Source organism: Phyllobates terribilis, unplaced genomic scaffold, assembly GCF_046119375.1.
Source record: "Phyllobates terribilis strain yellow unplaced genomic scaffold, ASM4611937v1 Scaffold_9__5_contigs__length_417890890, whole genome shotgun sequence".
Lineage (NCBI taxonomy): Eukaryota > Metazoa > Chordata > Amphibia > Anura > Dendrobatidae > Phyllobates > Phyllobates terribilis.
This window is the reverse complement of record NW_027362769.1, coordinates 386,430,171-386,444,633: the sequence shown is the minus strand read 5'-3', so window position 1 is coordinate 386,444,633 and position 14,463 is coordinate 386,430,171. Positions and strand designations below refer to the sequence as shown.

The 14,463-nt window shown below is 49.2% G+C and overlaps 1 protein-coding gene across 1 annotated transcript; it reads right to left on the bottom strand.

Annotated features, from left to right (window-relative positions):
* Positions 1-3,077: 3,077 nt before the first annotated feature.
* Positions 3,078-9,759, bottom strand: RABEP2 (rabaptin, RAB GTPase binding effector protein 2). The gene is made up of 11 exons (XM_073648642.1): positions 9,495-9,759; positions 7,841-8,115; positions 6,947-7,063; positions 6,772-6,870; positions 6,383-6,514; positions 6,078-6,216; positions 5,368-5,379; positions 5,213-5,268; positions 3,721-3,819; positions 3,537-3,653; positions 3,078-3,377 (listed from the first exon to the last, which is right to left on the bottom strand). The coding sequence occupies exons 2-11, from the start codon at positions 8,096-8,098 to the stop codon at positions 3,276-3,278; spliced, it is 1,131 nt and encodes a 376-aa protein (XP_073504743.1). The 5' UTR covers positions 8,099-8,115; positions 9,495-9,759; the 3' UTR covers positions 3,078-3,275.
* Positions 9,760-14,463: the final 4,704 nt, after the last annotated feature.

The window sequence follows — 14,463 nt, the reverse complement described above, 5'->3', positions numbered from 1 at the left end:
ACCCTAGCTCTAATCCTAATCCAACCCTAGTACCGCCTCTACCCTAGCCCTAATCCTAATCCAACCCTAGTACCACCTCTACCCTAGCTCTAGCCCTAATCCAATCCTAGTACCACCTCTACCCTAGCTCTAGCCCTAATCCAATCCTAGTACCACCTCTACCCTAGCCCTAATCCAACCCTCGTACCACCTCTACCCTAGCTCTAATCCTAATCCAACCCTAGTACCGCCTCTACCCTAGCCCTAATCCTAATCCAACCCTAGTACCACCTCTACCCTAGCTCTAGCCCTAATCCAACCCTAGTACCACCTCTACCCTAGCTCTAATCCTAATCCAACCCTAGTACCACCTCTAATCCTAATCCAACCCTAGTACCACCTCTACCCTAGCCCTAATCCAACCCTCGTACCACCTCTACCCTAGCTCTAATCCTAATCCAACCCTAGTACCACCTCTAATCCTAATCCAACCCTAGTACCACCTCTACCCTAGCCCTAATCCAACCCTCGTACCACCTCTACCCTAGCTCTAATCCTAATCCAACCCTACTACCGCCTCTACCCTAGCCCTAATCCAACCCTAGTACCACCTCTACCCTAGCTCTAATCCTAATCCAACCCTAGTACCGCCTCTACCCTAGCCCTAATCCAACCCTAGTACCACCTCTACCCTAGCTCTAGCCCTAATCCAACCCTAGTACCACCTCTACCCTAGCTCTAATCCTAATCCAACCCTAGTACCACCTCTAATCCTAATCCAACCCTAGTACCACCTCTACCCTAGCCCTAATCCAACCCTCGTACCACCTCTACCCTAGCTCTAATCCTAATCCAACCCTAGTACCACCTCTAATCCTAATCCAACCCTAGTACCACCTCTACCCTAGCCCTAATCCAACCCTCGTACCACCTCTACCCTAGCTCTAATCCTAATCCAACCCTAGTACCGCCTCTACCCTAGCCCTAATCCAACCCTAGTACCACCTCTACCCTAGCTCTAGCCCTAATCCAACCCTAGTACCACCTCTACCCTAGCCCTAATCCAACCCTAGTACCACCTCTACCCTAGCCCTAATCCAACCCTAGTACCACCTCTACCCTAGCTCTAATCCTAATCCAACCCTAGTACCACCTCTACCCTAGCTCTAATCCTAATCCAACCCTAGTACCACCTCTACCCTAGCTCTAATCCTAATCCAATCCTAGTACCACCTCTACCCTAGCCCTAATCCAACCCTAGTACCACCTCTACCCTAGCTCTAATCCTAATCCAACCCTAGTACCACCTCTACCCTAGCTCTAGCCCTAATCCAATCCTAGTACCACCTCTACCCTAGCTCTAGCCCTAATCCAATCCTAGTACCACCTCTACCCTAGCCCTAATCCAACCCTCGTACCACCTCTACCCTAGCTCTAATCCTAATCCAACCGTAGTACCGCCTCTACCCTAGCCCTAATCCTAATCCAACCCTAGTACCACCTCTACCCTAGCTCTAGCCCTAATCCAACCCTAGTACCACCTCTACCCTAGCTCTAATCCTAATCCAACCCTAGTACCACCTCTAATCCTAATCCAACCCTAGTACCACCTCTACCCTAGCCCTAATCCAACCCTCGTACCACCTCTACCCTAGCTCTAATCCTAATCCAACCCTAGTACCACCTCTAATCCTAATCCAACCCTAGTACCACCTCTACCCTAGCCCTAATCCAACCCTCGTACCACCTCTACCCTAGCTCTAATCCTAATCCAACCCTAGTACCGCCTCTACCCTAGCCCTAATCCTAATCCAACCCTCGTACCACCTCTACCCTAGCTCTAATCCTAATCCAACCCTAGTACCGCCTCTACCCTAGCCCTAATCCTAATCCAACCCTAGTACCACCTCTACCCTAGCTCTAGCCCTAATCCAACCCTAGTACCACCTCTAATCCTAATCCAACCCTAGTACCACCTCTAATCCTAATCCAACCCTAGTACCACCTCTACCCTAGCCCTAATCCAACCCTCATACCTCTACCCTAGCTCTAATCCTAATCCAACCCTAGTACCACCTCTAATCCTAATCCAACCCTAGTACCACCTCTACCCTAGCCCTAATCCAACCCTCGTACCACCTCTACCCTAGCTCTAATCCTAATCCAACCCTAGTACCGCCTCTACCCTAGCCCTAATCCAACCCTAGTACCACCTCTACCCTAGCTCTAGCCCTAATCCAACCCTAGTACCACCTCTACCCTAGCTCTAGCCCTAATCCAACCCTAGTACCACCTCTAATCCTAATCAAACCCTAGTACCACCTCTACCCTAGCCCTAATCCAACCCTAGTACCACCTCTACCCTAGCTCTAATCCTATCCCAACCCTAGTACCACCTCTACCCTAGATCTAATCCTATCCCAACCCTAGTACCACCTCTACCCTAGCTCTAATCCTAATCCAACCCTAGTACCACCTCTACCCTAGCTCTAATCCTAATCCAACCCTAGTACCACCTCTAATCCTAATCCAACCCTAGTACCACCTCTACCCTAGCCCTAATCCAACCCTAGTACCACCTCTACCCTAGCCCTAATCCAAACCTAGTAGCACCTCTACCCTAGCCCTAATCCAACCCTAGTACCACCTCTACCCTAGCCCTAATCCTAACCCAACCCTAGTACCACCTCTACCCTAGCCGTAATCCTAACCCAACCCTAGTACCACCTCTACCCTAGCCCTAATCCTAACCCAACCCTAGTACCACCTCTACCCTAGCCCTAATCCTAACCCAACCCTACTACCACCTCTACCCTAGGCCAACCCTAAGTGTCTGAGCTACACCACTACCAATACACGCCAGGTGCCAAGACCTTGATGTTTTCCTGTAGTTGAAACCTTTGAGCGACTTTTGACCGTGTTACAGTTGATACATTTTCCCTGAGGAAAGCATTGTGGTGGAGATTCACACAGAAAAAAATAAAAATAAAAATTACATTTCAATAGTCACAAGAAACCTGCAGCTTAAAGGGATGTTACAGTGTTTGATTTATGCATTACAGACACATGTGATATAAAAGAGCCTTTAATAAAGTGTAACAGCAGTTAGTGGTCGTTAGTAGTCACATAATCCTCCGCTCTCTATGGGTTTCATTCCAGTTTTCCCACAGGCGGATCATTAATATTAGAGAATGCGCACCCTGGTGGCAGGACACGGTTATTAGAGCATATATTGCACCCTATATACACGGTATACAGCGTGCGGCCTCATCCCATAGTCTCCGCAGTCCCGTGACTCAGGCGTCGCTCAGTTGGCTGACGTCTGTGAAACGCGTCCCCTCCAAGATGTCGTGGACGTCCTCCATGGAAGTCGCTTGTCGGATTTTCTCCAGGCTGACCTGTCGGGTGATCAGAGGTCGTTAAAAAGTGAGACACAAAAGATTAAAGCTGTATACCATATTTCCCTATGACAACACTTCCGGTCATGAGCTTAGGCAGTGTTATCACAGGGACGTTGTGCATTATTAGCTGTATGGGGGGTCCGGACAGCAGATCACCTGCAGCTTCTGTGACAGGCGCACAAAGTCCCTCTGCACCTCCTCGCTGGTCCTCAGCTCCGTCTGCAGCCTGGACACCTTGTTCCGTTCATCACCGAGAGCAAGATCCAGAGACGTCTGCGGACAGAGACAAGATGAGAAGACGCGGAGTGCCGCGCGGACACCGAGCGGGGGCGTCCGGTACCTTCTCCTCCTTCTCCTGCTGCAGAACCTTCTCCTGGTCCCCGAGAGACTCCCAGAGCTTCTGCACCTGACCCTCCAACTCCTGCAGCTGCAACTCCGCCTGGAGGGAAAGAAGCGCATACATCACTTTATCCTTAAAAAAAAAAAAAAAAAAAAGTAGACCACCCCTTTAAATTAAAACACAATCATTTCAGGTTAAAAATATTTTTTTTGCAATTGGGATGAATTAAAAAAAATATGCAGCATTTGGCTGTTACAGGCTTCATTTCTTGCACATTCAACTTTGATATGGTCTGTGGTCATAAATCAGCTGAACTGAACCCCGGAAAAGACAGATTTTTTATTCTTTAAAAAAAAAAAAAAAAAAAAAAAAATCAGACTTTCAAAAAGAGCTCACTGACAGATTCTCAGTTAACTCATTGTGCAGCCTGCAATAGATTGTGCAATACAGAAGATATAGAAAGTAAAATGGTGCAAAATTTCTAAATGAACCCCCCCAGTTCCAAAAAATGTATATTTTTTTAGCCCAAAATACATGTATTTACGTAACAAAAAGTGTCCTCAAAAGTTGACAACTCCTTAAAAAAGGACATGAACACTTTTGGGGAATTATTATTTTTTTAACTTTAGTGCATATTCTTTAAATATTTTGCTCCCATTTGCCTTTATTGGACCTTTTTTCCCCCTTGCCCTTTCCTGGCAGCAGAATGAATTAACAATGAATCTATCAGTGAGCTCATTCTGTAAGAGAGTTTGTAACATTTTTTTTTTTTTTTTTATCTTCTCAACTCAGTTGATTTAGGATCACATGAATGATCTAATCATAAAGCGACACAGAAAAAGCCAGACAAAACTCCATCAGTACAGCTCACTGGCAGATCCTCAGTTAACTCATTCAGCAGCTAGGTGTGTGTGTGTGTGTGTGTGTGTGTGTGTGTGTGTGTGTGTGTGTGTGTGTGTGTGTGTGTGTGTGTGTGTGTGTGTGTGTGTGTGGGGGGGGGGGGGGGGTTAGGGGGGACAAAAAAAAAAAAAAAGACTGTAAAAGCTAACTAGTTGTAGCCTAAAAAAAAAACATCCAGCAAATCATCATTTACTGTAAATCTCTAGGTTCCTGCACAGAGAGCACCCAATGTCTGAAGAAGCAGAGCTGCAGTGTAAAGCACTGGGGAGGGTCACAGAAACAGTCTGCATCATCCCGAAATCATGCAGCTGAGCTGAAGTCACAGCTTTTCATTATTAGAGGAACGGAAATTGCCTGTGGTCATAAAAGCTGCAGTTTAAAGCATGGAGGATGAGCAAAGCAAAAAGAGCTGAAAATATTTCTCAACTGCTCATAGTGTGATGAATCGGTCAAAAAGATCCCATAGAAATAAGTAATCTGTTAACCCTTCACTACTTGGTGGTCGCCAGGCTCAAGTCCCACTGGCGGGAAAAATCTGTGACTGAGGAGGCCGAGGAGATGGCAGAGGATGAAGGGGCTTCTCTTATCTCACCTGCTTCCTGTCCTGCTGTATCCGCTCCATCTCTGTCCTCAGGCTGGAGAGCGTGGCTGCAAGAGCAGAGGCAAGTAGTGAGGGGCAAGAGCCGAACCGAGCCCTGCCCCCACCCAAAGATAGAGATAGATAGATAGATAGATATATCCACCTACCTTCCATAATCTCTGTAACACCGCGATCAGGACGTCACAATGAAGAGGAGGAAAAAAAAAAAAGTCAGTAATACACTGGAAATAAACCGCATGTCATAAAGCGGTGATACTTTATTTTTAAAACCCATGCCCTTTTTATGAAACCAATTATCCATTTTATTAAGTGTAATGTGTACAAAGAATTAATATACATTTTTTTTTTTTTTTTTTTTTTTTTTAAATACATTTGGACTAAAACTAGTCATAAGATTTCGGGGTGGCTCGAGCGACGGATCTAATTATTTTACTTAATGCCGGATTTTATTTATTTATTTAATACATTTTTGGGTAAATATTTAACTCCATGAGGCCACAAAAAACGACTTCTGGGGAGGCAGGATCCATTTTATTTATTTTACCATTTTCTATTATGACTGGGGCAAAATTTGGGTCATTTAAGCCCCACTCCAGGATGGTTCCCAAAATGCCATGGAAAGCCACCAAAACGCACATGGCCGTGGGACGGTTGTGGCAATGTCCTAACAAAATTGGGTTTGTCAGCATGTATGGGGCATCCGGGGGGTTGGGAGCACCAGGGAAAAAACAACCCCAGTCACTGGCAGAGCTGATCTGGGCATCACGGCGACATCCAATATGGGCAGTGACTGGTCAGTCCATGTGCGGCCTACAGGGATAGACGGGTGCCCACCCCACAGACTGAGCCCATTCACCCCTCTCCTCGGTGTGGGTGTCCGCTGCCCTCCTCAGCTGCTCCTCCACCTCTTGCTTTGCCACTTGTTCAGCTTTCAGCTCCTCTTGCAGAGAGACGATCTCTATACACAACCGCTCCTGTCTGTGCTGCGCCGCTCTCTGGAAAACAACAGCATAAGATACTACAAAAACACTGAGTAATACGCCCAATCAGTGTAGTTTAGGGCACCCGTGGCGCCATATTTACGCCAGGAGAGTCTGTGCCTGGACCTTATATCTCGCAGGCTTTAGCAGCTGCTGACTGACGCTGTGCACACTGTAATACCTGCGGGGATGAGAGCTGCGCGTTCTGCCCAGCAGGGGGTGCTTCTACACTTAGTGTCCTCAGCTTCTCGTTCTCATCATCCAGACAGTTCACCTCCTGACACATGCGGCTGAAGGAGGCCGTCAGGGCGGCCTGGATGGAAAACACAGAAGAAAAATAAAAAGCATAAACCAGGATGCAAGGAGGGGACATTAGTGGTGATCCCTGTTGTTCCACTGCTCAATTATCAGAATAGATCCTGATTATCGGACATTGAAACCTAGAAATGCTCCGATCCGGATGGTCGGCTCAATGCCAGGCAGCTAGCGTAAAGCATCAGGTTAGGCGAGGAGGAGACCAGAGCGGTCAGAGTGAGGTATAAAACGTCCACAGCCTGGAGCGGATCTCACCATTTTCTGTGAGGTCTTCTGCTGGGTGTCAGACAGGGTTTTCTGCAGACCTTGCAGGATTTCCTCGGAGCTCTTTATCTGCTCCAGTAACTGCTTCACCTGCAGGAGACCGGGCAGCCGATGAGTCCATACTGTGACACATATACATGCGCCATACATCTATACAATGACTTGCCTGGTTAGCACAGTCCTCCGAGCTGCACCTCAGGGCGTCCTGCAGCGCCTCCTTCTCCTGCGTCACCTTCTCCAGCCGCTCCGCGGTGCTCTGCAGTGCCGCTCTCTGCTGCACCCACTGCCCCAAAACACAGAAATGTTACTACTGGTGCCCCCCATGATCACTACCACTCCACACGCCTCTTGTATTTATTGCCTTAACGCATCTGTAAAGTGAAGCAACTTATAGAAACATCACAAACTATTGTCTTTCTGCATACAGCTCCTATACGTCTCCATGGTAACAGACTACGAGCAAACACTGTAGTCAGATCCTGCAGTCATACGTCTTTCCAAAATACTAAGGAAGAAATGTGACTACACAGGGCTTGTTTGTAGTCTGTTACTAAGGCAACACAGATCTTTATACAGATTCCATACAGATCTATGCGTTTCCTTGGTAACAGACTACAAACAAGTCCTGTGTAGTCTGACCTGTCACGTTCCTTCCTTCTTGCCCAGTTTTTTTTGGACTGCAGGATCCAACTACGCAGGGTTTGCTCGTAGTCTGTTGCCAGGGAAGGATGTAGGGCTGTAGAGAAGCTGTATACAGATGTGTTGCCTTAGTAACAGACTACAAACAAGCCATGTGTAGTCTGATCAGTCACATGACTTCCATCCAAAAAATATAATCATAAGTCTTGCTAAAGAAAGTAGTGAAGGAGGGCACGCATGGGTGGGAATGTGGCGGCACTATCTGACTACGCAGGGCTTGTTTGTAGTCTGTTGCTATGGAAACAGATCTATATAGGATTTTTGCATAGATTCATATTTTTATTTTAGATGAGCTTTTTTTTTTTTTCTACCCAGAGACACAATGAACCAGAGGGGCTGGCAGAAGCCTGGCCCCCGTTACCTCCTGCTCGGACAGCAGCTGGTAGCCCGCCGGAGGGATGTAAATGCACTCGGGGACCAGGGTGGCTGTAGAGATAATGGAGGCCGTGTCCTCCTGGCCCTGGATCAGCCTCTCCCCCGGAAAAGAGGAAATGGAGACGCAATCGAAGCCTCGTGCAAAGGCCTCGGTCGTGGCCAGGAGCTCGTGGTCATCACAGGGGCCCTCAAGAGAGGACGTGAGGGGGTCCTGCCCAAAGCTGCCATCTTCTGACTCTGACATCGACACACAGAGGTTTCCTGGAGAATGAGATTGGATAATAGGACAGAGTAATGGGAACGGAAACCAAATATCAAGGGTAATGGAGAGGCCGGCCGCGTGCCTCTGCTCCACTGTATCCAGCCGGGAGGTCACGTGACCACTGCCGACCATGACTGGCTGCAGCGCTGACGACACGTCATGACTGAACGCCAACATCTAGCTCACCCAGGCTCCAGTTATCACGTGTGACAGCTCTGGGCCCGACCCATCATGGCATTTTAGGTTTCCTGTTTTTATACTTGTTCGCCCGTTTTCTTCCTTATTCGCCATTTTGGCTGCGGTTCTGATTTTTCATATATTTGCGGCCGATTCATTATTTTTATACTTTTTTTTTTTTTTTTTAAAAAGTGGCAGAATTTTTGCACAAGTGTCCTCTTCTCCCAAAAAATCCTAAAAATACATTTGTTTTTGGATTTTCATGAACCCCATGCGCATTTTTTTTTTTTCTTTAAGAAATTAGTGCAAAACTACAGCAAAGACAAAAAAAAAAAAAATATATAGAAAAATAAAGACATAAAAAAGGAGCCTGCTTGTGACGCCCCGGGATCCCGCTGGTGACGCCCCCCCCGGGATCCCGCCGGTGACGCCCCCCCCGGGATCCCGCTGGTGACGCCCCCCCCGGGATCCCGCTGGTGACGCCCCCCCGCCCCCCGGGAGCCCGCTGGTGACGCCCCCCCCCCCCGGGAGCCCGCTGGTGACCGCCCCCCCCCCCGGGAGCCCGCTGGTGACCGCCCCCCCCGCCCCAGGAGCCTGCTGGTGACCGCCCCTCCCGGGAGCCCGCTTGTGAGGCCCCCCCCCCCCGGGATCCCGCTGGTGACCGCCCCCCCCGGGAGCCCGCTGGTGACCGCCCCCCTCCCGGGGTCCCGCTGGTGACCGCCCCCCTCCCGGGGTCCCGCTGGTGACCGCCCCCCTCCCGGGGTCCCGCTGGTGACCGCCCCCCTCCCGGGGTCGCGGCTTTTATCTTTCATTTTAGCAGCAAAGACACAAATAAATCTGCGGTAATATTTGCGCATTTACGATCAGATTTTCCCGCAATCTTGTCCTTGGAGCATCTTCAGTTTGTGCGATTGTAATAATTAATTATGCAAAATTAATCCGCAAACCCCACCCCCATGCAGGATTAGATACATTAACCCCTGCACTGCTGGCATCATTAGAGCGTCAGCTCCTGGGATCGCCGCTCTTGCCTGGGTATTACCTTTATATATTATTGTGATTTAATTCCTGCACAGAGACTTTCCTGCCTAGAGGAGAGGGACTACAAATCCCAGCATGCAGGTGCATTCGCTATCACGTGCACATAACACATTGTACCGGCAGCTCTGCTGCACATAACACAGGCAGACCCTGCACTTACCTTGCCTGCAGCCTTCTCCGCTTGCACTGAGATTCAGGGGGCGCCTCCACTTCTACTTTCCTTCCCAAACCTCCAACTTTCCTCCCGAACAAATCCGCATCCGCATGGGACACGTTTCCGTATCCGCTCGGGAATCTCCGTCAGCGCTCGGCTGTGAGGACGCCAGTGACTTCGGTAATTTCCGGCAACGCTCAGGCTCCTCTGGTCTCTTATTGTCTTGGAGGCTGCTCGTGACTTTCCGGCGCCTCAGCTCAGACAGTTCGGCAATTTCCGGCAGAGGTGACCAGTCCTTTATATGAGCTCCAGGCAGCAGTTCTATAAAGCATCTTATCAAGATTGTGCAGCATCAGAGGGGAGGCTGCAGAGAGGGGAGGCTGCAGGAAGGGAGGCTGCAGGAAGGGAGGCTGCAGGAAGGGAGGCTGCAGAGAGGGGAGGCTGCAGAGAGGGGAGGCTGCAGGAGGGGAGGCTGCAGGAGGGGAGGCTGCAGGAAGGGAGGCTGCAGGAAGGGAGGCTGCAGAGAGGGGAGGCTGCAGGAAGGGAGGCTGCAGGAGGGGAGGCTGCAGGAAGGGAGGCTGCAGAGAGGGGAGGCTGCAGGAGGGGAGGCTGCAGAGAGGGGAGGCTGCAGGAAGGGAGGCTGCAGGAGGGGAGGCTGCAGGAAGGGAGGCTGCAGAGAGGGGAGGCTGCAGGAGGGGAGGCTGCAGAGAGGGGAGGCTGCAGGAGGGGAGGCTGCAGGAAGGGAGGCTGCAGGAAGGGAGGCTGCAGAGAGGGGAGGCTGCAGGAAGGGAGGCTGCAGGAGGGGAGGCTGCAGGAAGGGAGGCTGCAGAGAGGGGAGGCTGCAGGAGGGGAGGCTGCAGAGAGGGGAGGCTGCAGAGAGGGGAGGCTGCAGGAGGGGAGGCTGCACATTTTTGCAAGGCTCACCCTTTTATTTATGGAGATAAGCAGCTGCCAGATAAATCCAGTGCCGCTTATCTCTCTGTACTATTAGTACAGTGCTGATATAATGGTACTGTCATTATATATATATATATGGCTTCGTGCACGGTCTGTTTTATGGTGTTTCCTACAATAACCGACAAGAAAAGTCCACATCCTCCCTGTGTGAGATCGACAAACAGGATGCAGCTGGGTGTGACCGACGGGCGAGAGGAAGACCCTCCACACCCCACTGCCCCCAGCCCAGCGAACAGTCTTCTCTAAACTCTACAGAAACCAGCTCCAACCTGGGACACACAGGGTTAATGCAGAACCTTATCATGTATCTCTGTATACAGGGAGCGCCCCCTAGTGGTGGCTGCAGACAGGATCTTATCATGTATCTCTGTATACAGGGAGCTCCCCCTAGTGGTGGCTGCAGACAGAATATTATCATGTATCTCTGTATATAGGGAGCTCCCCCTAGTGGTGGCTGCCGGCAGGATCTTATCATGCATCTCTGTATACAGGGAGCTCCCCCTAGTGGTGACCGCAGACAGAATCTTATCATTTATCTCTGTATACAGGGAGCTCCCCCTAGTGGTAATGCAGACAGAATCTTATCATGTATCACTGTATACAGGGAGCTCCCCCTAGTGGTGACTGCAGACAGGATATTATCATGTATCTCTGTATACAGGGAGCTCACCCTAGTGGTGGCTGCAGACAGAATCTTATCATTTATCTCTGTATACAGGGAGCTCCCCCTAGTGGTGGCTGCAGACAGAATCTTATCATATATCTCTGTATACAGGGAGCTCCCCCTAGAGGTGACTGCAGACAGAATCTTATCATGTATCTCTGTATACAGGGAGCTCCCCCTAGTGGTGGCTGCAGACAGAATATTATCATGTATCTCTGTATACAGGGAGCTCCCCCTAGTGGTGACTGCAGACAGAATCTTATCATGTATCTCTGTATACAGGGAGCTCCCCCTAGTGGTGACTGCAGACAGGATCTTATCATGTATCTCTGTATACAGGGAGCTCCCCCTAGTGGTGGCTGCAGACAGAATCTTATAATGTATCTCTGTATACACGGAGCTCCCCCTAGTGGTGACTGCAGACAGGATCTTATTATGTATCTCTGTATACAGGGAGCTCCCCCTAGTGGTGTCTGCAGACAGGATCTTATCATGTATCTGTATACAGGGAGCTCCCCCTAGTGGTGAATGCAGACAGAATCTTATAATGTATCTCTGTATACACGGAGTTCCCTCTAGTGGTGACTGCAGACCGGATCTTATCATGTATCTCTGTATATAGGGAGCTCCCCCTAGTGGTGGCTGCAGACAGGATCATATCATGTATCTCTGTATAAAGGGAGCTCCCCCTAGTGTTGGCTGCAGACAGGGTCTTACCATGTGTCTCTGTATACAAGGAGCTCCCCCTAGTGGTGGCTGCAGACAGAATGTTATCATGTATCTCTGTATACAGGGAGCTCCCCCTAGTGGTGGCTGCAGACAGGGTCTTATCATGTATCTCTGTATACAGGGAGCTCCCCCCTAGTGGTGGCAGCAGGCAGAATCTTATCATGTATCTCTGTATACAGGGAGCTCCCCCTAGTGGTGACTGCAGATCGAATCTTATTATGTATCTCTGTATACAGGGAGCTCCCCCTAGTGGTGGCTGTAGACAGAATCTTATCATTTATCTCTGTATACAGGGAGCTCCCCCTAGTGGTGACTGCAGATCGAATCTTATTATGTATCTCTGTATACAGGGAGCTCCCCCTAGTGGTGGCTGTAGACAGAATCTTATCATGTATCTCTGTATACAGAGAGCTCCCTCTAGTGGTGACTACAGACCGGATCTTACCGCGTATCTCTGTATACAGTGAGCTCCCCCTAGTGATGACTGCAGACATGTTCTTATCATGTATCTCGTATACAGCGAGCTCCCCCCTAGTGGTGGCTACAGACAGGATCTTATCATGTATCTCTGTATACAGGGCACTCCCCCTAGTGGTGGCTGCAGACAGGATCTTCTCATGTATCTCTGTATAGAGGGAGCTCCCCCTATTAGTGGCTGCAGACAGAATCTTATCATGTATCTCAGTATACAGTGAGCTGCCCCTAGTGGTGGCTGTAGACAGGATCTTATCATGTATCTTTGTATACAGGGCACTCCCCCTAGTGGTGGCTGCAGACAGGATCTTCTCATGTATCTCTGTATACAGGGTGCTCCCCCTAGAGTGGTTGCAGACAGCATCTTATCATGTATCTCTATACAGTGAGCTCTCCCTAGTGGTGACTGTAGACAGGATCTTATCATGCATCTCTGTATACAGGGCACTCCCCCTAGTGGTGGCTGCAGACAGGATCTTCTCATGTATCTCTGTATACAGGGTGCTCCCCCTAGTGGTGGCTGCATACAGGATCTTATCATTTATCTCTGTATACAATGAGCTCCCCTAGTGGTGGTTGCAGACAGGATCTTATCATGTATCTCTGTATACAGGGAGCTCCCCCTAGTGGTGGCTGCAGACAGAATGTTATCATGTATCTCTGTATACAGGGAGCTCCCCCTAGTGGTGACTGCAGACAGGGTCTTATCATGTATCTCTGTATACAGGGAGCTCCCCCCTAGTGGTGGCAGCAGGCAGAATCTTATCATGTATCTCTGTATACAGGTTGCTCCCCCTAGTGGTGGCTGCAGACAGAATCTTATCATGTATCTCTCTATACAGGGCACTCCCCCTAGTGGTGGCTGCAGACAGGATCTTCTCATTTATCTCTGTATACAGGGCGCTCCCCCTAGTGGTGGCTGCAGACAGGATCTTCTCATTTATCTCTGTATACAGGGCGCTCCCCCTAGTGGTGGCTGCAGACAGGATCTTATGATGTATCTCTGTATACAGAGAGCTCCCCCTAGTGGTGGCTGCAGACAGGATCTTATCATGTATCTCTGTATACAATGAGCTCCCCTAGTGGTGGTTGCAGACAGGATCTTATCATGTATCTCTGTATACAGGGAGCTCCCCCTAGTGGTGGCTGCAGACAGGATCTTATCATGTATCTCTGTATACAGTGAGCTCCCCTAGTGGTGGTTGCAGACAGGATCTTATCATGTATCTCTGTATACAGGGAGCTCCCCCTAGTTGTGGTTGCAGACAGAATCTTATCGTGCATCTCTGTATACCAGGAGCTTCCCCTAGTGGTGGCTGCAGACAGAATCTTATCATGTATCTCTGTGTACAGGGAGCTCCCTCTAGTGGTGGCTGCAGAGAGAATCTTATCATGTGTCTCTGTATACAGGGAGCTCCCCCTAGTGGTGGCTGCAGACAGAACATTATCATCTCTTTCTGTATACAGGGAGCTCCCCCTAGTGGTGGCTGCAGACAGAACATTATCATCTATTTCTGTATACAGGGATGTCCCCCTAGTGGTGGCTGCAGACAGAACATTATCATCTATTTCTGTATACAGGGAGCTCCCCCTAGTGGTTGCTGCAGGCAGAACATTATCATCTATTTCTATATACAGGGAGCTTCCCCTAGCGGTGGCTGCAGACAGAATCTTATCATCTATTTTTGTATACAGGGAGCTTCCCCTAGTGGTGGCTGCAGACAGAACATTATCATCTATTTCTGTATACAGGGAGCTCCCCCTAGTGGTGGCTGCAGACAGAACATTATCATCTATTTCTGGATACAGGGAGCTCCTCCTAGTGGTGACTCAATGCAGATGTTTTGGAATTCTGTATCACAAAATTTGAGCTTTGACTGCTGTAAAGAAGGTTGGTTTTATTTCGAATTAAAATGTAAAAATTAAAAAGGTCAGAAATTCACATCCATATGTAATTGTCTCCATAAAAGGAATATTTATCATTATCAGCTTCTACTGCGGTCGTAAAAAGAAGAAGAATAAACCGGGATCGTCTGAGGTGGTTTAGTTCATTGAAGAAAAAAGCCGCTTCTTGTTGTTCGCCCGTCGCGGCCTCCTCTTCCTTCTGTTTTATTTTTAGTGGTCTTACACACCAGCATTACGGGAGGGCGC

Bases quoted from the DNA above. Each gene is read 5' to 3' on its own strand.
- RABEP2 (XM_073648642.1), bottom strand. From the start codon at position 8,098: ATGTCAGAGTCAGAAGATGGCAGCTTTGGGCAGGACCCCCTCACGTCC. The intron at 7,064-7,840 runs GTAACGGGGGCC...GTTTTGGGGCAG, and splicing joins AGCTGCTGTCCGAGCAGGAG to TGGGTGCAGCAGAGAGCGGC. The intron at 3,378-3,536 runs GTGATCTGCTGT...ATCACCCGACAG, and splicing joins GCCTGTCACAGAAGCTGCAG to GTCAGCCTGGAGAAAATCCG.